Genomic DNA, 24135 nt, shown 5'->3' on the forward strand with positions numbered 1-24135 from the left:
CAGAAACATATTTATGCAAGTACATAATTGTAGACACTATAGGCTTGTTCACACCAAGAATGATAACTATAAAGATAACGATATTAGCGTCCACACCAGTGAACGATATCGTCTGTTTATTCTAAGCGCATGCGCGCCTGCCTGTTTAAATTCTCAAGCTTGTTACAGCAGGATGGATTCTGATTGGCTGTCAATTTTATCGTTCATCAGCTGGAAAAAAATCATTCTGAAAGTGATTCCAAGGATATTGTTTCTCTGTGCCTTTATCGTTATAGTTGTGGTGTGGACTCTACTATTCTTTAATATTGAGAACGATTTGTAGAACTATATCTTTATCGTTATCTTTATAGTTATCGTCCTTGGTGTGAGCGGGCCTTAATGCTTGATCAATGACATCATGACAACTTTTTTGGGTAAAAGCATCACAAGAATGTTCACATTCCTAAACCCTTCCCTAGTGTCCATCTTGAACTGACATCAAATGCGGCAGATGATAAAATATCCCATTTCACACTTTTACAAGCTTTCAGAAAATCTAGAACTGTCAAAAATCTACTATAATTTTTTTTTTGTAAATCCTTCTTTCTATTTTTCTATGCTCTAATAATTGTGCGTTTACTATTGCCTGCTATAGTACCAATTGTGTCAGAATTGCAATTCTGTTGTGTTATGAATTGTGACATATTTTGGAATGCAGTGACGTGAAATCCACCTAGAAGTGTTAAGGTGTGGTCACATTTAATGTTTGGCAGATTTTTGCAGACTAAATGCAGCCATTTATATAGAAATCCACAGGATTGGGAATTTACTTGAGGGCAATAGATTTCCCCACAGAGGTTTCGCAACTGGTTCAAGTTGGTCATGTAGACTGACAATATTTGCCCACAAACTTTTGCTAATGTGACTGCACCATTAGCATCATTCATGTACTTACACAGTGTATGTTTCAGGCCTAAATGTCTATTTTTGTTTGAGATGGAAATGTTTTTGCGGTTGGGTTTCTCCATTTCCCCTTCTCCTCTGAACCTAGGAGCAAAAAATCTTGAAGGAGGTGTTTCTAGAGCAATCTAGAAACTACTTTCTGGTAAGTTACGATATTACTGTCCGCTGCTTATGCTCCGAGGTTCAGACCCCCATGCAGTCGAGCAGCAAGCTACCACACATCAAATGTCCAGAAACGACCTTTTGCTTGTTGATACAAATTGTATCTATTTCTTGATTGTAAAAAAAATATATATTTCTGAGCTGTACAGTATCACTTATATGAGTATATATATCTATATATTTAAAAAAAGCTTAGTTTTGTTTTAAAAAAAAAAAAAGGATAAAGACATATAATGCCATAATGTCAGTGATACCGGTGTGTCACTCGAGTAGCCCATAGAGATGGCTTATTTCCTGCCGGGCAGACCACTACAGACAGGGATCTCTCTCTCTCTCTCTCTCTCTCTCATTTCTTTCTCCATCCTCTCATACCTCCTTTACTTTTCCATGCCTTGAACTTCTCTGATGGATTTTTTGGAAAGTGATAGTTTACCTCAGTGGAACTGAACTTAATTAAGGATTTTTAGGGCGCGGCTTTATTTATCATTCAGTCTCTCTCTGTCAAAAGTATAGATTCAGGAGAGAAACATTCTGACACAATCTGTGTACTCCTAATATATTTTTCCTCTTTGTAAATATTGAAAATTAATGTCAATCCTCTTGTATTTGCACAGTATTAGTGCATTACACATACATAAAGACACTCTACCAGCTTATCCGTGCAGGATCTCTCTCACACACACACTTAGACTCAAGGGTTGCCTTGACAACCGCAGACAGCTGATCACATGCTATCATTAGTACTGATATAACTAATATAAAATGTTGACTATTGTGTGCGCTGGTGTGAATTTATGGTAAATTCACTGCTGTTTCACCTGTAACATAGTTTACCTTCTACAGTAAAGTCATGAAGGTTCCAGGTTTGAGATGAGACTTTAATTGGGTGGAATTTGCACAATGTTGTTTTTTTATTATTATTATTTTATTTAGCAAATAGGTGAGTTTGGGCAACTGAAGTTGACGCCACACGCACACACATTCTCTCATGAGTAAAATGTGAGCTTTATCTGAGTGTCGTACTGAAAGATGTCCACACAAACACATGAACACGCACCTCGTAACCTGCCTTACAGTTTAACTACTTTAGTTTGTGAGAGTTGAGCACATTCTGACTGTACAGCACCGAACGTTACGCTTCTTGCTTGATTTTTTCTGTTCTCATAAGCGGAAGTGCTAATGAGAAGATGAGTTTTATTTTTGGTTTCAGCTCTTAGTCTCTACTGGATTCTGAATGGAGAACCTGATTTAACTGCAACAACTGCCATTTTTTTCTGATTAAGCTTGACTAGAATGTCCAAGAAGAAACTACAGGACAACTGGACATGCCCCCCCCCATCGCCGGTTGCAGAGCTGATGTAATCTGTACATTCAGATGTATGTTTTCAAGATTGAATACACCAGCTATAACTCGCTCAAACAAACACTCTCACCAACAGATTGATTCTCAGGAACAAACAGATGTATTATTATTTCAGCTCCTTTATGAAAGACATTATCTTTGATGTTTGCTCTTATAAAACTGCGGCAATTTGTGAAGTAGCGTGGATGATCTTGAAAACGTGTTCTTAAATTTGAGTTTTGTTGTTCATTTAACATTCCCCCCCCCCCCTTGTGTTGTGGGTTTTTTGCGCCTTCGCGGGTTGACTGAGTGGTCTTAACAATTTTGAGTCTCGTGCTGTGATGAAGATGACATACAATAGTATGTTTTACTCTCTACTGAATGAAACGTTGCTTTTAAACTTGCTTTCAATATGACAAAAACATGAACCGAAAAAAAAAGAAAGTGAAATAGGGTGGAAAAACTTTATAACGCTTTGGGTCTGTGGACTCAAACAAAATGTAAGTCTCAATGACAAAAGGTGTTTGTTCCTCTCAATAAAGCCAGACTCTATTTGGTTAACTGTTATCATGCCTGTGTTCCTATTGGTTGCTTGTTTGAATGTAGATAGCAAAATGGAATGAAGTCATACAGAAGAAGTAAGATGGTAAGATATTGCAAAACACCAGATAAAATCAAAGTCCCTTTAAGGGTATTCTATAGTCTTTGATAAGATGCAATTATTCAGTTAGCACAGAGGCCCCAACACTTTAGTCACTTAAAATTTCAATGTTCAATTGCATTAGATACAAAATATTATTACAATTTAAAAATAAACATTTCAATACATATAAAATGTATTTTATTTCTGTGATGGCAAAGCTGAATTTTAGTAGCCATAACTTGCCACAAATTTAAGCAGCCAAAAATCTTTCATAAAACAAATATTTTTACTGTCACTCAGTATAATGCATCCTTGCAGAATAAAGAATTTTTCAATTAAAAAAATAAATAAAATTTCCTCCTAAGTGACATAAGTGTTCAAAAACATTTTAGGGCCACTGTATATAAGTGACTATAACAATCAGATGTGGGATAAGAATACAAAATTGTGCTGCTACTGGTTTTGGGATTGCAGCCCATTTCAGATCAGATTACCAGAATGTAGCAGGTCTTTGCAAAGAAGCTGATATTAAAGGATGTTCAGTCATTCTTAAAGCAAGTAATTTACATGGAGGTTTAACATGAACAGCATGTTCAATAATATTGTTAAATTGTATAAATACTGTGCATCAAGAATGGGAATAAAAAATTCTTGTAACACGAGTACACAATACAAAATTAAGTTTATTTGGTAACTTTGTCTTCAAAAATAATGTCATGTAATTTACAACATTTCTCAAACAGCACCTACTTCTTCATTAGAACCTCGTGAGATAATGCTCATGGGAGTTTCACTTTCGGATGGTTTGAACAGACGCCAAGAGCTGTAGGACTGAGCTGAGCCGATCAAACTGTAGCCTGGACTGTAACCCTAGCACTAGAGTGAGACAGACAACCGATATTCCTTCTAACAAAGATGGACACACACTATAAAGAAAAACAGCTTAATGTTTGATGTGTGTGTGTGTCTAGAAGAGCCTCAGTCCAGCTTAGCCCTCAAGTGTTTGTCTTTAACATCACAGGGTTCATAGTTCAGGGTTGGTGTGTTAGAACCGAGCGGCAACCTCCCGCTCTCTCTTGTGAAGCCAATAAGGAAGTGACTAAAACTGTAATTCATCGACAGGCCGCTTGAGGCTGGCTGCAAAAGGGAGTCAGTCCCATAGACTCCCCATGTTAAAATGCCCAACTTTACAGCAGAAAAAACATGTTTTACAGCCTGGTTCAAAAAATGATTTTGGTCTATATTGCTAATTTTGCCCTTCATGACAACTGTGAGGGGTTTGTTTTTTTTTTATAACTCATCCGTTTAAATTATATTAAGCCTTAAAGTTCTGCATAATTAAGGGCGTGGCCACTTGAGTGACAGGTGGATTGCCGCTGCTGACAATGCCGTCGCGCTAGGTGGGCGTGGCTTCAGCAACCAGCTCCCGCCTTTTTGCCCATTTTCGATTTTCCGGGAAAGTCACACGCTGCCAAGATGGCGACGCCCCGCTCTGCACACTTTGAGCTTCAAAACCGCTCTTGAGGAGTCTATGGGTGATGTCACGGACACTACGTCCATATTTTTTTACAGTCTATGGTTAGAACAGTTTTAGTCCAGCTTTGAGTTTGCTCAAATCACTATGAGTCCAAAGCGGCCCATCTGATCCACTGGCTCTGCTCTGAAGGGGAACACTGTGGATAAAGATTCATTTCTATAAAATCATATTACAACATATTAACTACATGTTCTTAACTTTTAAAGTTTCTAACTCCTCTCACCTCCTGTTGCCATGGTGCTGGGGGAGTTGATCTAGCTCCACCTGCTGGTCAAATACAGTAAATGTAGAATAACACTCCACCATCAAACAGGAGGGGTCCTCTGGTTGTCCTGGAACCTTTCCTAGCGGATACTGTTTCCAGGGGACTTTATCTGATTAGACACAAAAACATCAGAGTTAAGAACCTGAACTAAATCATTTAAAACCAACTCAGAATTTACTACTAATTTACCAACTACAGTTTCTTGAGGAGCAAAATGAGGTGCCCTCAGTCCTCATCGGCGATTGGCCAGATAATAGAAGGCTGGGGTTTTGAGATGTCACTCTTCCACATCACATTAAACACCAGCTGACATTACTTGTATTTGGGGTCATGGAAACAGACATCCCCCATGTGCAATGACTGTGGAAGTGTGCAAATGGTCTGAATTTATGAATGAATGTATTATTCATTTATTTGTAATAAACTGCAGCACAAACATCACATTTCACAAACAAGACAATCTGTAAACTAACTGCAGTGTTAATTTGGCATTATTTATATGCTATTATAGTTTTTTAATTTTTTTCTATTTTAATAATTCTATTTAGTTTTATTTTGTATTTCAGTTTTAGTTTTATTAATCTTAGTACTTTAAATGTAATTAAAAATGTTGCTTGGCAATAAACCAATTTTTAAAAATAAGCTGAAATTTTAATCTAATATTTCATTTTATTTCAATTAATAAAAATGTTTTATTATAGTTTTAAATTTAGATCTGAAGGTAGACTGTACACTATATATAGTGTATATCTATATAGTGACAATTTAAAATCTTTCCACTGTTAGCAATAGGTGGGAAAATGTAGATTTATGCAATATATTTAATAAACAAATGAATCCTATGAACTGCTTATTTTTAATGACTTGAAATTTGAACTCACTTGTGAGTTAGTGGATTGAATCAACCTCATACAATTGCCCTCCTCACTGAACAAGAATCAATAAATTAACAGTAAATATAATTCTATGTAAATAAATTTTCATATAAGAAAATGAAATACTTAACAAAAAAGCAGGTACGGTTGTGTGAGTGTTACCTGTGCACACGCTCCATGCAGATCCCCGTAATGCAAAGTTTCTCTCTTGTACAGTTTCTGCACTTAGTTTTTCCTGGAGCTCCTCTGTGGGCGGAGCCTGCACAGATCTGGGGGTGTGGTTAGATGAGTGGGTGTCTCTGTTCTGTGACGTCTTACTCTTGAGTCTCTCCTGAAGGTTTTGTAGGGTGTACACAGGCTGAGCGGGGTCTGGGGGTCCAGGGGATAAGTTTCCATGGTAACCCTGTGTGTAAATGCTACAGAGCTGAAGCAGCTTCTGCTGGGCATCATGTGAGAGGGGCTGGTCCATGTCACTCAAAATCTTAAAAGGCAAGAAGTAAAATTATTTTAGTTACTTCCACCCACACTGTATGTGTAAATATGTGTGCATGTTTACTCACTGTCGCAGAAGAAACGGTGTAGCTGGGCATGGTGCGTTCACACATGCAGAAATCAGATTCTGCCACGGAAACTGTAATCTGTTCGAAAAGATCCTTTCCTTGGATATTTTTAGTCGCTTGTGAGCCTTTAATTCACCTGCCACACACATAGACTTTGTTAAAAGAAGTTTAAAACAATGTTAAAGAAAACATTTTAAAAACTATGGGTCTCAAGCGTGTACACACATTTATGTGTGAAATCTATGTACAATTCATTAAGATTTTTAAATAATAAAATAGATTTTAAAAAAAACTTAAGGCAAAACATTTTGGACACTTTCTTTGCATTATTTTAAGAGATCAGGTTTTCGCAACAGGGAAAGTTTTTAAATGTTCTATTTTCGTAGACTAAATTATATGCTATTTTAGTTTGAGTAAAATGTAATAAAAAGTAATGAATATGACATGATGAAAGACTTTCAAAACTGCATTCATACTCTTTTAGTGTGTTGCTGTCCCCAAGTAAAGTAAAAGTCAACAGGGACTCAGCAGAAGAAATTCATACAGGCTTGGAACAACTTGAAGGTCAGTAAATTCTAGAATTGTCATTTTTGGGTGAACTATCCCTTTAAATGTCCTAAAACTTTTTAAAGGTTTTTGTATGACATTTTTTAACATATATTACCAGAGGGTGTCAGAGAGTCATACTTTTGCTATTGCAGAGTAGAATTTCAGAGATCCAGGAGGCGATGTAGTAAGTTCTGTGACTGGACGGCTCATTCGAGAGCTCGGCGAACAGTTTGTCAAGGATCGGATTTATAAAGATGGATGAATTCAAGACCTTCAAACATGGCAACCAGAAGTGCAAAAACACTCGAGGAAGACATGGAGCGAACATGTCGACAGAGTCCTCTATAGAAAAAGAGGGAGAGAGGTCAATTTAATTTATGTGAGCTAATTCCTTCATGCTTTACTGCTTTCTAAACAAAATCTCATGCATCTGTACCTGAGGTGTCAATATCCAAAGACTGCAGTTGTTCTGCAGTGGGAATAAGGAATCCATCCTGAATTAAAACATCAACAAGGATGTCTCTGTAACACAGACAGAACAGATGGCAATGAGACACATACCCTTTAACATATCAGAAATAAAGTCTTGCTCAGTTGAACACATGCACACACCTGGCCTCTGTGGCGAAGTGTTTGATCTGCGTCAGGATCCAGCTGAGATCAGCGCTGGCATCCGGCCACACGCCACACTTCCCTCCCTGCTTTGCCAGCTCTTCGTACGTCTGCCAAACACACCAAAAACAATGGACACAACATAATCAACAACTTAAAACTGCTTGCATTAATAACAGAAACATCCTTACCAAACACTACTACATGTTTTTAGCTTGTGTCTATCCCACAGACCCACAATACCAAAAGTTTCACAGAGTGTTTTATGAATACAGTGTACTATGATACTACATAGTAATGAAATAGGCATATTCGGGTACAGGTTCTCTGAACACTTGTCAGCCGATGTCTCAGAAACACAAGCTCATACTGCCCTCTGCTGGTGTAAACTGGGATATTATACACAATGTGAGATTGGTCCCAGACTTACCTGAAACTGTTCTCCTTCATAAGAGATGAGCAGTTCTCTGACTTTTTCTGAAAGATAGAGAACAAACAGAGAACTACTATTTAACAGTTCAAAACTATACTACAGTTCAAAAGTTTGGGGTCAGTAAGATTTTTTTTGTTATTTTTGAAAGAAGTCTCTCTTTGGCTTATCACGATGGCAGAAATATTTTTACAATTTAAAACTGTTTTCTATTTTCACATATTTAAAATGTAATTTGCTCCTGTGCTAGCAAAACTGAATTTTCAGAAGCCATTACTCCAGTCTCCCACGATCCTCCTGAAATCATCATAATATGGTGATTTGGTGTTTCTTAATGTTTTTTTTGGAAACCATAATGCCTTTTTTTCAGGATTCTTTTATTAATAGAACAGCATTTATTTTAAATAAGCATCTTGTTACATTATAAATGTTTTTACTTTAACTTTTGAATTTAAAGGAAAATGACACCGTTTTTCTATATTCCACTATGTTCTTCCCTCAACTTAGACGAGTTGATACGTACCTCTCCCGTCTCAGTGCATGCACTCAATCGAAATTTTGTCTTTGGCGCATGGGGAGTTTTCAGGAGTGATGATATTACTGCGCCAAGGTCGAAGTGCTGCGAAGTGCTCTTCCGCCATACATTATAGTCGTCATTTTTTATCCGCTTAGGAAATCACCACTGTTTATTTTGTGTCACCATACTCGTGTAACTACTCATGTAACTGTCATTAAATAGGGAAAACATGGAAGTGTTTGGTGGCTTCTAAATTCATCCCTGTTTGGATCCTAAGGAAAGAATGGTGCTAAGCTAAACGCTAGCATAGTGGTGCCGCGCGCTACAGCAGAAGTGAGACGGGAGAGGTAGTTTTAGTTTAGTGAGGGAAGTAGTTGGTTGTGTATGAACTGTGGCGTTTGAGGTGGTGTCCTTGATTAAATTATTTTACATATTTTTTTTACATTTTGAACAAAGCTAATGCTTTGCATTTAAGTGACATGAAATACCCGTTATACACTACAAAGGTATTTATTATTTTTTTATGCAATTAGTCTTATATTGTAATATAATAGTCATGTTTCTCAGCTGTAGAAGTCCCATCAGTGTCTGTCAGTTCAACAACTCTCTCCTTTACTGACAAACGTCCAACTGGAGTTTTATGCGTAAAAGGCTACTCACTGTGTGCCTCGATCTCTTTCTGTCTGCGGAGTAGATCTTCCTCTTGTTTTTTAACAAACTCCTCTTCATCCTCCTCTTCTGATGAAGAGTTCCAGTCCTCTGTCAGCTGACTGCCCACTTGGCGAGACCAGTACTGTTGATGCAACCAGTCCAACACAAATCCACAACCTGAGGAACACAAACAAACATAAACACAATGCACAAATTTAAACACTACAATGACACATGCAGCAAGAAGAGTGTTTACATGTGTGACTGTAAGGAAAGAGCTGTTCTTCACCTTTTCGGCACCACTTTAGTGATGGTAGTCTGCGGTGTGTCAGATCATGCCTGAGGTTTACCACCCACTCCGGGATATTTATCTGTCAGAGAGACAAACTGTAGTCAGACTGCAGTTATAGCAGATTATTAAAGACGCTCATCTGAGTTGAAGTTTGACTCACTTTCCCAGCTAACCTTCGTAAGGGTCTGGCAACTTTTTTCTGTTGCCGTTCTGTGATGAGATTAACAAACCTGAAACACAATCATACTCGTTACTCCAGTAACGTCAAATGTACTGATTTGTATGGTTCAAGTGAAATTGATGGATGGTAAACATACCGAACCAGTGCCATGCCATACAGCAGCACTAGATCATTGGCCTCCAGCTGACCCGTGCTGTCCAGCACCTGACAACGCACCAGGTCCGCTGTACTGTCCACGGCTACCGGAGTGCTTTGTCCGAACCTGTAACAACATACAGCATTATCAAAGACAATGTCGCAGACCTGTCCTAATAAACGAAGTCAGACTAGAGTTGGGCGATGGCTACCAAATCCAACACTCACAATCTGACCCTCATCTTCCAGCCTATTTAATCGAATTTATTTAAAATAATTTTGAATTTCGTGGCTGTTTTTAGTTTGTGTAAAACATCTAGCCTATAATTTGTTTGGCGTTTTGCACAATAAAATCTTTACTGTTTAAATTGTGTCATTGAACTGTTTTTTGAATGTTATCTGTATTGTGATCGGGAACAACTTCCTTATGTTATTACATAAAAAAAAAAAAAAATAAAAATTATCTGAAGTAACTGTGCAGGAATTTAAAGCATGCATTGTACTGGGCGTTATTGGGGTCACGGGGAATGCCTGCTGAACACCGTGATGTCTGCCAGCCATTGAAGATGGATGATGGCATTGTTTATCGGCCCAACCCTAGTTCAGACATTTTCAAAATTTCAAAATGGGCCACAAAAAAGACCTAAGCAGTTTGGAGAAAAACAGTGCAAAACAGAAACGAAAAAAAAGAGAGAGAGAAAAAAAAAACAATTAAATAAATAATTTTAATAAAATAATTACAAATGTATTAAAATAAAATGATGTAAAAAAAATAACAGCAATAGATTTAGTGCTACAGTGATTAGAAAAAATAATTCATGTAACAATAGAAACTAAATATTAAAAAGTAGTATTTTAATATTATTTAAAATATTAATTGTTCAAAGTATATATTTGGTCTTTACACACGATAATGAATTGTTGCCTTTTACACTTTAGGAGGTCATATTTGGGGTCCATAGCAAATAAAACATTGAAAACCCAGAAGCTAGTTAGTTGCCAACGCCTCGGAATACCTCAGATGATGCCAACCCTGAAACAACATACAGAACTACAAAATTTTGCAATAAGTTTGATTGCAACATATGATAATTGTGTTAATAGTGTTCATCGTCTGTTTGATTATGTCTTAAATTGATTTTTCCGTACATTTCTGCCATATGTATATTAACTGACAGTCACCACTGATAATCTACTACTAAATATTGTAGAAACTTATTTTTCTGTAAAGTTGCTTTGCAACGATTTGTATCGACAAAAAACTGAATGTAAGTGTGAATCTTCAAAATAATGCCCAAAACACATCTTATCCCAAAACCAAAATAATACCAAGATATCACATTTTCAATAAAGCCAAACTAATCTACTGTTGGAACCCTCTGAATTGCTTGCATTATGACATTATTTCTAGGACAGTTTAAGCATTTCCTGTGATGGGTAGATTACTTACAAATTGTAAAGTTAGTCCGTTACTGACTTAAAGTTTCATGACGAAAGTTACGTTATTAAATAACGTCATTTATTACATTACACATTTTAGGGGATCTGATTACTTTTTTAACCTAACTTATTCAATTAATTCGAGCAGGATAACGTTGTTCATTACTGCTATAAAAATACAAGAGAAAGAAAATATGTATGGATGTGTGTGTATAAATATATGTCATCAACAAAGTTAAGTGCATTACATGACAAGGGTTTCCCAAACGGAGTTCGTAAGTTAATAAAGTTAATAATTAAATCATTAATCATACAAATTTAAAGCTTAACAGACAGAAAAGAAAATCGTAATTCAAAAGAGGAAACATCAGTTGTCACGTGACCCAACAGACCGCAATCACAACATCTCCGACACTGTGTGCAGGACATCAGATCACTCTCACAGCAGGTCCATCCCTGACCACCGTGACGTCACCTGCCCTTCCACGCGGAGATCCTGTGCAGCGCGTGTTTCTGCAGCGCGGGCTCTTTGGAGAACAAATACTCCAGCACATGCTCGTACTCCGCTTTGTTCATCCAAGCCACGACGTGAAGCGTCTTCCCCACCGTTTTCTTCTTCATCTTCAGATCGTGGTCTTTACACTTGCGAACGCTGTAGTATCTGGACCCGCAACAGGAAAACAAGCCTGTGCATCTAGAGTCGGAGAAAACAAAACATATGATTCATGCAAATTCATCCGATTTCCGAACACATCACGGTCCTACGCCCCTCCAGCGGTGCGGCAGGTTGAACCCTCCCCTTGCAAAAGTGATGCACAATGGTTCAATGGTTCCGTACGTACCAACCAAGCGGCAACCTATGGGATTATTATCCTGCCATGATTCAAAACTGAAAATAAAGTTCTGAAAGGTTGAAACTAAGTGTTCGAAAGCCCAAAATCTTACAAAAAAAAGTTTTGCAAGATCGAAAAATAAGATTTGCAAGCTTGCAAAATGTAAAAAAATAAAAATATCTCTGCAAACATTATCTTGTTTTTGAGATTTCCTTCTTCAGGACTGCAACATTTTTTTTACGATGTTGCGCAAAGAATTTTTCAGATTTTAAAATTTGTCAGTGTTCTTCCCACTGTATTAGTTTGTTTTCCAGGTTTGAAACCTTTTAAATGGTGATCTGAAAACTGGTGTGCGAATGTGTGTGAAAAAAAGTTTTGAAACTCTGAAAACAGAGTTTTGCAGGCTTGCAAAGTGGTAAAAAAAAAAAAAAAATCTCTGCAAACATAATTTTGTTTTTGAGTTTTCCTAGTTCAGAAGTGCAACACTCTTTTTTACGGTGTTGTGCAATCATTTTTTTTTCAGAGTTTCGAATTTGTCACTGTTCTCCCAGTGTATAGTTTGGTTTCCAGATTTGAAACCTTGTAAATAGTGATCTGAAAACTGGTGTGCGAACAGGTGAAAAAAAGTTTTGAAACTCTGAAAACTGAGGTTCGAAAGGGCGAAACTTATTACATTACATTACATTTGCACTCCTGCAGACTATTTTTTCAGAGCCGAGTTTACAACACCCACTTTGCGGAGATACGCCCACACAGTTGCGAGCTTGCGACTCACGTGATTTGTGGCAGCGTTGTCACGCAGCTCCGCTCTGAAACTCTGAAACTCAGACTGAGCGAAAATGAAGCTTCGCAAACTCGCAACTTAAAAAAAAAGCCTGGAGGGAGGGCCTTCTGCTCTTGGCCAATGCTTTGCTGTCTGCTGACGTACAGTCCAATCACAAGTCGTATTTACTGGAAAGGTGGGACTGACCGACTGTTCCGCCAATGACGAAAGCGCACAGGATACGCAAACAGAGGATGCACGGATCTCTGGCCACAAGGCGGTCCCGTCTAGAGCTGCAAGAAGAACCGCGTCTATGGCTGGATAGCGTACGGTCCGGTCCAAAAATAAGGCTACCGACTTGTCGCGGGAATTCACTAGCTATACAATTGCCAGTAGCCACTGAGTTTACCACTGATAGGCCGGCGGTGCATCAATATACACACTCACCTCACCATGGCCTGGAGATGTACAGTGTTGCCAACTTAGCACCTTTGCAGACCCCTTTAGCAAGTTTTTTTTTTCTTCTTCAAAAAAGCACCTAGCGACAAATCTTTAGGGTTTGCACCAAACCTTAGGCCTATTTAGTTTCTGAGACTTGCCGTTATTGCTGCGCGAGGTCTTTGCTTTCTCTCTCTGTGCGTCTGCTGTGTTCAGACGCACAGAGACGCATATGATGTTGCTTCTCTAATTTTACTTGCAAGTCTAGCCGAAATCACAGCTCTTTTGTTTCTTTTTATGTTAGTGTGTTTTTTTTTGATTTAATGAGACGACGGCTCGATTATCAGGATTTTTGTGCAGATTAATGTTTTGGAAGGGAGAGCTGGTCACTATTTCATATTCATTGTCTGACAACAGAAACAGTAAAATATATAAATGAAAACAGTTTTTTTTTTTTTTTTTTTTAGAATTTAGCTGCATCCAAATACAGTATGTGGGCAGAGAGAGGCAAAAAAATGTAATAATAAATAATAAATGTGCATTTTCAGAAGAAGTGAGCTGAAAGTGAGTCGTTCGCTGCGTGAGGTGAGTGTGTATATTGATGCACCGCCGGCCTATCAGTGGTAAACTCAGTGGCTACTGGCAATTGTATAGTGAATTCCCGCGACACGTCGGTAGCCTTATTTTTGGACCGGACCGGATGCTATCCAGCCATAGACGCGGTTCTTCTTGTAGCTCTAGACGGGACCGCCTTGTGGCCAGAGATCCGTGCATCCTCTGTTTGCGTATCCTGTGCGCTTTCGTCATTGGCGGAACAGTCGTCAGTCCCACCTTTCCAGTAAATACGACTTGTGATTGGACTGTACGTCAGCAGACAGCAAAGCATTGGCCAAGAGCAGAAGGCCCTCCCTCCAGGCTTTTTTTTAAGTTGCGAGTTTGCGAAGCTTCATTTTCGCTCAGTCTGAGTTTCAGAGTTTCAGAGCAGAGCTGCGTGACAAACGCTGCCACAAATCACGTGAGTCGCAAGCTCGCAACTGTGTGGGCGTATCTCCGCAAAGTGGGGGTGTTGTAAACTCGGCTCTGAAAAAATGGTCTGCAATAGGAGTGCAAATGTAATGTAATGTAATAAGTTTCGCCCTTTCGAACCTCAGTTTTCAGAGTTTCAAACCTTTTTTTCACCTGTTCGCACACCAGTTTTCAGATCACTATTTACAAGGTTTCAAATCTGGAAAAACAAACTATACACTGGGAGAACAGTGACAAATTCGAAACTCTGAAAAAATGATTGCACAACACCGTAAAAAAAGAGTGTTGCACTTCTGAACTAGGAAAACTCAAAAACAAAATTATGTTTGCAGAGATTTCTTTTTTTTTTTATTTTATTTTTTTTTACCACTTTGCAAGCCTGCAAAACTCTGTTTTCAGAGTTTCAAAACTTTTTTTCACACATTCGCACTCCAGTTTTCAGATCACCATTTACAAGGTTTCAAACCTGGAAAACAACCTAATACAGTGGGAGAACACTGACAAATTTGAAAATCTGAAAAATTCTTTGTGCAACATCGTAAAAAAAATGTTGCAGTCCTGAAGAAGGAAATCTCAAAAACAAGATAATGTTTGCAGAGATATTTTTATTTTTTTATATTTTGCAAGCTTGCAAATCTTATTTTTCGATCTTGCAAAACTTTTTTTTGTAAGATTTTGAGCTTTCGAACACTTAGTTTCAACCTTTCAGAACTTTATTTTCAGTTTTGAATCATGGCAGGATAATAATCCCATAGCAACCTCCCGTTCTCTCTCGTGAAGCCAACAAGAAAGTGACTTAAACTGTAATTCGTCAACTGGCCGCTAGAGGCTGGCTGCAAAAGGGAGTCAATCCCATAGACTTCCCATGTTAAAATGCCCAACTTTACAGCAGAAAAAAAACGTTTACAGCCTGGTTCAAAAAATGATTTTGGTCTATTTAGCTAATTTTACCCTTCATGAAAACTGTGAGGGGGTGATTTTTTTTTTTTATAATTCATCCGTTTAAATTATATTAAGCCTTAAAGTTCTGCATAATTAAGGGCGTGGCCACTTGAGTGACAGATGGATTGCGCTGCTGACACTGCCGTCGAGCTAGGTGGGTGTGGCAACCAGCTCCCGACTTTTTGCCCATTTTCCATTATCCAAGAGTGACGTGCGGTGACACGCTGCCAAGATGGCGACGGTCAGCTCCGCCTACTTTAGGCTTCAAAAACGCACTTCGGAAATCTACGGGTGTCATCACAGACACTACATCCATGTTTTTATACAGTCTATGGTACCGCGGCAATCCACCTGTTACTCAAGTGGCCACACCCTTAATTATACAGAACTTTAAGGCTTAATATAATTTAAACGGATGCGTTATAAAAAAAAATCACCCCCCTCACAGTTGTCATGAGGGGCAAAATTAGCTATATAGACCAAAATCATTTTTTGAATCAGCCTGTAAACATGGTTCCCTTTCATAGGTCACTTCGATGCTGCGGTGACGTCACCGTATGGGAACACCTTCGGTGTGACGAATGTCTGAAGCCCTATACCATCTCGCCAATCCTATTGGCCAAATAGCGCTTGGCACCGCCCTACGCATGCGTACGCATCGTATACCCGGGTGCCGCGCGCTATTTCGCTCAGATTTCATTTCCTTCAGGAAAGAGAATCATCTGTGCCCTGGAATCATCTCGCGTTCATAGCGGTTTTCTCGAGCAGTGTTAACTCCTCTTCGCGGACGCGATGAGCTTTCGAAAGTGCAAGGAACCGTGTACCAGGTTCATCACTAAGGGAGACACTCACGAAAGGTGCGTAGTCTGTTTGGGATTACATCACGCGCAGTCTGCGCTTAGTGGCCTTTCCTCTTGTCCCCACTGTGATGGCCTGCGACTTAAAGTACTGCGCTCGAGGGTAGAAGTGTTTTCCAAGGTCGCCCCCGCGTCTAACCCCCGCGCGTGTCGCTTCTGCGGCTGCCGAGGCACCGCACGAGGCGATGGCTTGGGGAGACATGTGCGACCTCACTTACGACGACAGCGCGGCGCTGGAGTTTTCTCCACATCGCTCGCTCTCCCCTACCCGAGTGCAGGATGCCACCTTCGTCGAACCCGTTGTGTTCTCGGACGGGGGGTTTACAGCCCACCCCGGAGGCATACGATGCTATCTCCTTCGGTTGTGGGCAGTTCGACGACGACGTCTTATCCACCGCGGCTTCGGAGTCTGAGGACTTCGTGGCAGATACGGACAGCCCTCTCCCTCCTAGCGGACAGGAGAAGCGCGTCTCTCCCTCCTACAGCGAGCTGTTGGACGTGGTCTCTCGTGCGGTGGGTAAGCTGGGACTGGACTGGGAGGTTGAGAAGGCCGAGGCCCAACCTTCATCTAAGCTGGACGACCGTTTTTTGACTAGTCGTGCTCCCGCGCAGCCCCCGTAGGCCCCTGCCTTTTTTCCCGGACCTCCACCAGGAGGTTTCGAGGTCCTGGAAGCAGCCCTACTCGGCGCGCATCACGAACGCTGCGGCTGCGGATTTCGCCACCATTTCAGATATGGCGAACCGTGGCTATACAGCGATGCCTCCGGTTGAGGAGACTCTCGCCGAACATCTGGCGCCTAATTCGGCCACGGCATGGAAGTCTCGCCCCCTCCTTCCTTCGAAGGCGTGTCGAGTCACGTCTAGCCTCGTCGGGAAATCTTACATGGCTGCTGGCCAGGCGGCCCGCATCGCTCCACTCTATGGCGGTCCTCCAGGCCTACCAAGCGGAGCTTTTAAAGGATCTCGACGAGGGGGAGGGCATCACACACCCGAGGCTGTGAAAGAGCTGCGTCGGGCAACGGATTTGGCGCTACGCGCTACCAAACATACTGCTCGGGCAGTGGGCCGTTCCATGGCTGGTTTGATTACGGTCGAGCGCCACCTTTGGCTGAATCTCACCGATATCAAAGAAAAGGATGAATCTTTTCTCATGGACGCGCCCATTTCTAAGGACGGTTTGTTTGGAGAGGCAGTTACGTCGGTGGTGGATAAATTTAGGGCAGCGAAACAGCAATCAGCCGCTTTCCGCCAGCTGATTCCACGCAGACCCAGAGAGACTGAACGGCGGCAGGCGCCCGCGCGGTCTCGTTCAACCTCTTCAAACCGCCAACGGGCTGCCTCACGGGAAGAGCCTTCGCCTATGGCGCCCCCCTCGTAAGGACTGGGGTCCTAAGGCTTTTCCACCAGCTCGCCAGCGACAGCGGAAAAGATTAGACCTGAGTTCGACGGCTAATGCCTCTCGCTCTCGGGCTCCTAATAGCAGCTCCTGATATTCTCGCTGCTTGCCAGGGACTGTGCCCTCCGCTAGAGAGCGTTGTTGGACCGTTTTCGCGCATCCAACCCTCTCACTGCAGTCCCCACGCTCTAACATTGACTGTCTCGCCGCAAAAAGGCGCTTCGAGCAGCATTGGATCGAGTAACCATGTCAGGCGTTTCCTCAGACACTCTGCGCGATTCAGCCTTCAGAATCCGAGGAACGCTACAAGGGTCTGGCAAAGACGGCCCGTTTATGACGGCTCATACAGCCGCCGCTTTTTTCGCTAGCGGCAGAGCCCGATGTTCATCTTGTTGGATTAATTCCTGCCGTGGACACGCTTCAGGATTATACACAACGAGATGCAGCGGATTTGACGCACGCGCTTCCCCGGCTTACGGACGCCGCGAGCTTTCCGTATTCGGGGCATGTTAACGCGTATGAAAACGCTGAAAAAGGCGGAAACCTTGAAACCACTGACGCTATTTCGGGCCGCGTGGGAACGCTTGCCCGGCATTTCGCAATGGGTGTTACGCACGATTCGTCTCGGATACACCATTCAGTTTCGAAAAGGCCCGCCTCCTTTCCGCGGAATTCTTCCCACGGTTGTGAAACCAGAGGAAGTCGCGGTGCTGCGGCAAAGAAATGACAGCTCTGCTGAAGAAAGGGGCTATAGAAGAAGTACACCCCTCTCAGATGGAGTCAGGTTTTCACAGCCGCTATTTTGTTGTACCAAAAAAAGGGGGCGGTTTGCGACCCATATTGGATCTACGCCGTTTGAATCTTGCACTCAGGACGAGCAAATTCAGGATGTTAACGGTAAAGTCCATTTTGTCTCAGATTCAACCAAACACTTGGTTTGTCACGATCGATCTGAAGGATGCATATTTTCATATTCAGATCATCAAGAGACACAGGAAGTTCCTCAGATTCTCTTTAGAGGGCAAAGCGTATCAATACCGTGTTCTTCCGTTCGGCTTAGCCCTGGCTCCCCGAACTTTTTCAAAATGCATGGACGCAGCTCTGGCCCCGTTGCGGCTCCAGGGCGTTCGTGTGTTGAATTACTTGGACGATTGGCTGGTGCTAGCTCAATCACAGACTCAAGCACTCTCTCACCGAGATTTAGTGCTGAATCATTTAAGAAGCCTGGGCTTATGCACGAATTTCCAGAAGAGTGTTTTAATCCCCTATCAACGGATAACCTTTCTGGGAATAGATTTGGACTCTCGCGCGATGACAGCCAGACTATCTCTCCCGCGCGTTCAGTCTCTCACGTCATGCGTGCGTCACTTCAAAGTAGGCCGCACAGTGACGGTGAGTTTGTGTCTCAGGCTGTTAGGTCTGATGGCAGCGGCATCCCCTGTAATTCGTCTGGGCTTACTTCACATGCGCCCTTTTCAGTGGTGGACGAAAAGTCAGAACATTTCACCCCGTTGTTTTCCGCATCGTACGATTTCGGTGACACGGAGGTGTGTTATGTCAATAAAAACAGTGGATGTCAACCGAGTTCCTTCTAGCCGGAGTTCGGCTGGGGATTTGTGCTTCCCGAGAGACTGTCACGACGGACGCGTCTTTGACCGGTTGGGGAGCTGTTTGTCAAGGGCGCCCAGCTCATGGAGTGTGGACAGCGACACAACGCGGTTGGCACATAAACAGGTTGGAACTACTGGCAGTTTTTCTAGCTCTCCAGTATTTCTCAAATCTGCTGACCGGCCGTCATGTACTACTCAGGTCAGACAACATGGCGGTTGTGTCATACCTGAATCATCAAGGAGGGTTACGCTCTCGCCCCCTGTGCAGGCTGGCGAGGAGTATTCTTCTTTGGTCTCGGAACAGATTTCTATCGATCCGAGCAGTTCATGTCCCCGGACGTTTGAACGTCGGAGCGGATCTGCTATCCAGACAGACTCTGGAGCAGGGGGAATGGAGATTACACCCACAGACGGTGAGCCTTTTATGGCAGATATTCGGAGAGGCGAGAGTGGACTTATTCGCGTCGAGCACGACTACGCATTGCCCGCTGTGGTTCTCCCTATGCCCTCCATCGCCCCTAGGCCTGGATGCGTTAGCTCACGATTGGCCCAGGACCAGCTTGTATGCTTTTCCTCCAATTCGTTTAATTCCAGCGGTGTTGTCCAGGATACGGCTGGACAGAGTGGAGCAGCTGCTGCTGGTGGCTCCGTGGTGGCCCACACAGCCGTGGTTTGCGGAACTGGTCAGTCTAATAGTGGGCTCTCCATGGGAGATTCCCCTCAGACAGGACTTACTATCGCAAGCACGAGGGATGATTTGGCACCCGAGGCCAGATCTGTGGAAACTGTGGGCGTGGCCTCTGAGCGGAGTGAGTTAATATGTCCCGGTCTTTCTGCGGAAACCTCCGAGACTATTATGAATTCCAGAGCAGCATGTACGAGACGCTTATATGCTTTCAAATGGAAGCTGTTTACGACCTGGTGTGGTTTTCGTAGTATAGACCCAGTTTACTGCCCAGTGGCTTCAGTACTGGAGTTCCTTCAAGACCGTTTCTCTGATGGTGTAACGCCAGCAACTTTGAAAGTTTATGTGGCAGCCATTTCAGCTAACCACGTATATATGGATGGTGCTTCAGTGGGCCGTCATCCGCTGGTCTCTCGCTTTTTACAAGGTGCGCGACGGCTGAGGCCTTTCCGCCCTGTGCGAGTTCCCTCATGGGATTTATCTATTGTACTGCAAGGTCTATCAGGACATCCGTTTGAGCCCTTGGAAACCGTACCGGATAAAATCCTGACCTTGAAGACAGTTCTTCTTATGGCCTTATCCTCCCTCAAGAGAGTTGGGGATTTACAGGCTCTTTCTGTTTCGCCGTCGTGCATGGATTTTGCACCAGGCTTTGTGAAGGTATTGCTGCGACCGAGGCCTAATTATGTCCCTAAAGTCGCTTCGAACCCCTTTCATTTTCAGCAGACGGTCCTGGAGGCTTTACCCCCTGCTGGGATAGGATCAGAAGATCTAAGTCTTTGCCCTGTCAGAGCGCTTAAGACTTATGTCGATCGATCAGCCTCATGGCGTGAGTCCGACCAGCTGTTTGTCTGTTTTGGACATAAGAATAGAGGCCATGCTGTCACAAAGCAACGCATGTCCCATTGGTTGGTGGAGGCAATATCTTTAGCCTATGAGGCGCGCGGTCTCGCCTCGCCTCTAGGAGTCAGAGCTCATTCCACTAGAGCAGTCGCTTCCTCTCAGGCGGCCCTCAGTGGATCTTCTATGGCTGATATCTGTGCTGCGGCAGGATGGTCCTCACCGAGCACTTTTATAAAGTTTTACAGTCTGGATGTAAGGACGGCTCCTGGCTCCCAGGTTCTCTCCGCTTGAGCAGATGCTTCCTTGGATCCCAGCTATCAGGTACGTCAGGCGTTATGGTATAGGGTTCCCATACGGTGACGTCACCGCAGCATCGAAGTGACCTATGAAAGGGAACATCTCGGTTACGTATGTAACCACAGTTCCCTGAATAGGGAACGAGATGCTGCGGTCCCGGCCGTTCCATACCTGATAGCGTTCTTCTCTTCAGTTCATGAAATCTGAGCGAAATAGCGTGCGGCGCCTGGGTATACGATGCGTACGCATGCGTAGGGCGGTGCCAAGCGCTATTTGGCCAATAGGATTGGCGAGATGGTATAGGGCTTCAGACATTCGTCACACCGAAGGTGTTCCCATAAGGTGACGTGTACGCATGATCTCGTTCCCTATTCAGGGAACTGTGGTTACATACGTAACCGAGATGTTTTTTCTGCTGTAAAGTTGGGCATTTTAACATGGGGAGTCTATGGGACTGACTCCCTTTTGCAGCCAGCCTCAAGCGGCCAGTCGATGAATTGCAGTTTTAGTCACTTCCTTGTTGGCTTCATGAGAGAGAGCGGGAGGTTGCAGCTTGGTACAAACAGAGGACATTCTCTGGTACAAACCAGTACACTTCTTCTTCTTTTTCTTTTATTGGCAACCGCACTTAACAGTGCATTACTGCTATCATCAGGTTGGATCAGATACTTTTCCTTTATCTCTTAAAGGGGTCATATGATGCGATTTCAAGTCTTCCTTTCTCTTTGGAGTGCTACAAGCTGTTTGTGAATAGATAAGATCCCTTAAGTTGCAAAGTCTAAAGTCTCAAACCCAAAGAGATATTCTTAATAAAAATTTAGACTCGTCTACGCCCTCCTAAAATGCCTGGTTTAAACACGCCCCCACGTCTACCTCACGATGTGGGAAGATTTGCATAACGCCATCCAAATATTCACACAAAGAACGGTGGTGTAACTTTGATTCTCGCTGTTGCTGCCTGCGCCATGTTGGGGAGATGCTGTTTCGTTGTGAAAGCGAAAATACTTTGTTTGGCCTTCCAAAAGTGGACACAACTAGAAATCAGTGGTACATTTGTAATTACAACACTGTTCCAGAACAGTTCAACCCAAATATACAGATGTGTGCATTTTATGGAGGACTGTTTCCTGATCCTGGGAGAGTAGACTACAATGCCAGCTGTTCTGACTCACAGACTGTAAGTACGTTTACATATGTAAAGGATTTGCTACTGATGATTCAAACGTGAGTTTTGAGCAGTGTAGAGTAACTGTTAGAGCTTGTTTGTCGTTTCTCTGATCACAAATGCAGACATGGTTTTATGTTTAAACGGCGCGATGCAACACAATGTGTAAAAAGACAGTATAAGTCATTATAATCCGTAATTATGTCCCCACTGGATGCAACAAATGGCTTGTTTGTAATGGGTTTTAATGTTTTTGTCTTGGACACGGACACGGCATCACAGTATGGCAAGGGGCGTAACATTTCCGTCACACGCAAGAGGCATTCTGCAAATAACAACGCACTGGATAGCTGGCCAATCAGAGCACACCTCGCTTTTTTAGAACGATGAGCATAGAGGAGAAACAATAATGTACAATATGTGGAAAATAAAGGTTTTTTTAATCTTAAACAGTATTTTGGACCTTAAACACATTTCACACATTTCAGCAACATCATACACCCCCCCCCCCCATTTAAAAAAAAACACTGGTGCTGTGTGCTCAGCTCCTCCAGTTTCCACCCCAGTTCCCTTTAACTCCCAATATCCCTCTGTATCCTTATTTAACCTCTTCTACCCACACAGTATATTAGTTTCTTATTTTAATTTTCTATATTTTTTTATTATATTATTTTCTTATTTATTAAACCTGTGTTATTTTGTGTTTTAAACACATTTACCGTAGTATTTCCTATATCTGAGTCTAATATATTCTTTAATGTTAACTCTTTTCCTTCATTCTTCCATACTTCTTCTCTTAGCACTTCTCTTTCTTCATCATGACCCTTACAATTAATAATCACATGTTCTACAGTTTCAACCAGCCCACTTCTTCTTCTTTGACGTTTTTATAGCGGTTGGCAAACCAGCTTTAGGTGCATATACCGCCACCTACTAAGATGGAGTGTGAAGCATTGCTGTTAAAGGAAAAACTAAAAAGCTAAAGAAGGAAGAAGAAAAAAAAAACATAATTCTTTAAATCCTGTTCATTAACTCTGTGTCTTTGAGATACATAAATAATATGTGAAACATGTCTATAGTTGCATCTTTATTTAAACTCTATGTCTGGATGTTTTCAGTACACTTTTTACAATAAAAGAAGGCTTAAAACGGAGCTGGGAATATTAATGTTAACTGCATTCAAATGATTGTTATGGTCTATGGCAATAAAGAACAGTTTCCTCAAACTCTTGGTCAGTCAGAAATATTTTGCATGTGATGAGCACGATCAGCCATTTTCAGATAAGACACGTTTCAGTCAAAGCAGTGACAGCAAACCTCCAGCTCTTCTGATAAAACCTCGTCCTGTTTTAATATCACACAATGAAAATGAGAGATTAATTTTAACTCTTTATAAAACATCCTATTCAGCACTAACAAAAAGTAACATGATTCTGCCATTTTTGGACCTGGTACCATGGTACGTGAATACGGCAATCATTTAGTAGGCTACCACTACATATATAAAAATACCATTGTAATACATATGATAACTGTACCACCACAATACTTATTGTACGGGACACAAGCAGATTGCATGATCCTCCAATGAGCATCTATAGGAGATAATATTCACAATTCACGATATTCTGGTCTTTCTAGTCATTTAAATAAACTTCTGGCAATTAGATTAATGTGCTTACATGATACTGAATATGACAGATAAAAACTGTGGTAATTTTGTGCATGTAAACACAAAATTGCATTACAAAATGGCCTATTTGACTCACAATAAAAATCAAAGGATATTTAAAATGATCAAAGTATAGTCATAGCCAAAGTTTTTTTTTATTATTATTTAAAGTCCCTAAATTCCAAATCCAATTCTAAAAATACAAGTAATAAAAGATGCTCACCAGTTTTATACGGAAGTGTTTGTTCTTCAGGAAGAGTTTTCAGTGTTGGGTTACTTGTTTGTTTTGAAAATATTTTCTAAAATGTAGTTTTATCAACATTGAATCAAGTGGCACGATTGAGTTTTGGGTCCATATAAGTCTCGCCATGTTTCTCAGGCATTTCCCGTACCAAACGATGCCTTTCAACAGAGGAAGCCAAGACGAGCTTGGAATTTCTGGGGAAAATTACGTCACTGTTGGAATTGTGTGGGA

At 41.7% G+C, this 24135-nt stretch overlaps 1 protein-coding gene across 3 annotated transcripts; it reads right to left on the reverse strand.

Moving 5' to 3' along the window:
- Window positions 1-4544: 4544 nt before the first annotated feature.
- Window positions 4545-24066, reverse strand: LOC109090387 (ribosomal biogenesis protein LAS1L-like). 3 transcript variants are annotated; one of them, XM_042753982.1, is made up of 15 exons: window positions 14953-14969; window positions 11976-11990; window positions 11609-11827; window positions 9695-9820; window positions 9538-9607; window positions 9375-9456; window positions 9095-9262; window positions 7918-7964; window positions 7488-7597; window positions 7312-7397; window positions 7014-7217; window positions 6327-6462; window positions 5929-6248; window positions 4850-5000; window positions 4545-4762 (listed from the first exon to the last, which is right to left on the reverse strand). In XM_042753982.1, the coding sequence occupies exons 3-15, from the start codon at window positions 11752-11754 to the stop codon at window positions 4669-4671; spliced, it is 1740 nt and encodes a 579-aa protein (XP_042609916.1). In that variant the 5' UTR covers window positions 11755-11827; window positions 11976-11990; window positions 14953-14969; the 3' UTR covers window positions 4545-4668. The 3 variants fall into 3 exon arrangements, with proteins under 3 accessions (XP_042609916.1, XP_042609921.1, XP_042609928.1); XM_042753987.1 differs by lacking the exons at window positions 11976-11990; window positions 14953-14969 and adding an exon at window positions 23884-24066; XM_042753994.1 differs by lacking the exons at window positions 4545-4762; window positions 11976-11990; window positions 14953-14969 and adding an exon at window positions 5773-5818 and having other exon boundaries at window positions 4862-5000; window positions 11609-11964.
- Window positions 24067-24135: the final 69 nt, after the last annotated feature.

Source organism: Cyprinus carpio, chromosome A5 (genome assembly GCF_018340385.1).
Source record: "Cyprinus carpio isolate SPL01 chromosome A5, ASM1834038v1, whole genome shotgun sequence".
Taxonomy (NCBI): Eukaryota; Metazoa; Chordata; class Actinopteri; order Cypriniformes; family Cyprinidae; genus Cyprinus; species Cyprinus carpio.

Bases quoted from the DNA above. Each gene is read 5' to 3' on its own strand.
- LOC109090387 (XM_042753987.1), bottom strand. From the start codon at position 11,754: ATGAAGAAGAAAACGGTGGGGAAGACGCTTCACGTCGTGGCTTGGATG. The intron at 7,398-7,487 runs GTGTGTGCATGT...TCTGTGTTACAG, and splicing joins CACTTCGCCACAGAGGCCAG to AGACATCCTTGTTGATGTTT. The intron at 4,763-4,849 runs GTGAGAGGAGTT...CTTTATCCACAG, and splicing joins CAGCACCATGGCAACAGGAG to TGTTCCCCTTCAGAGCAGAG.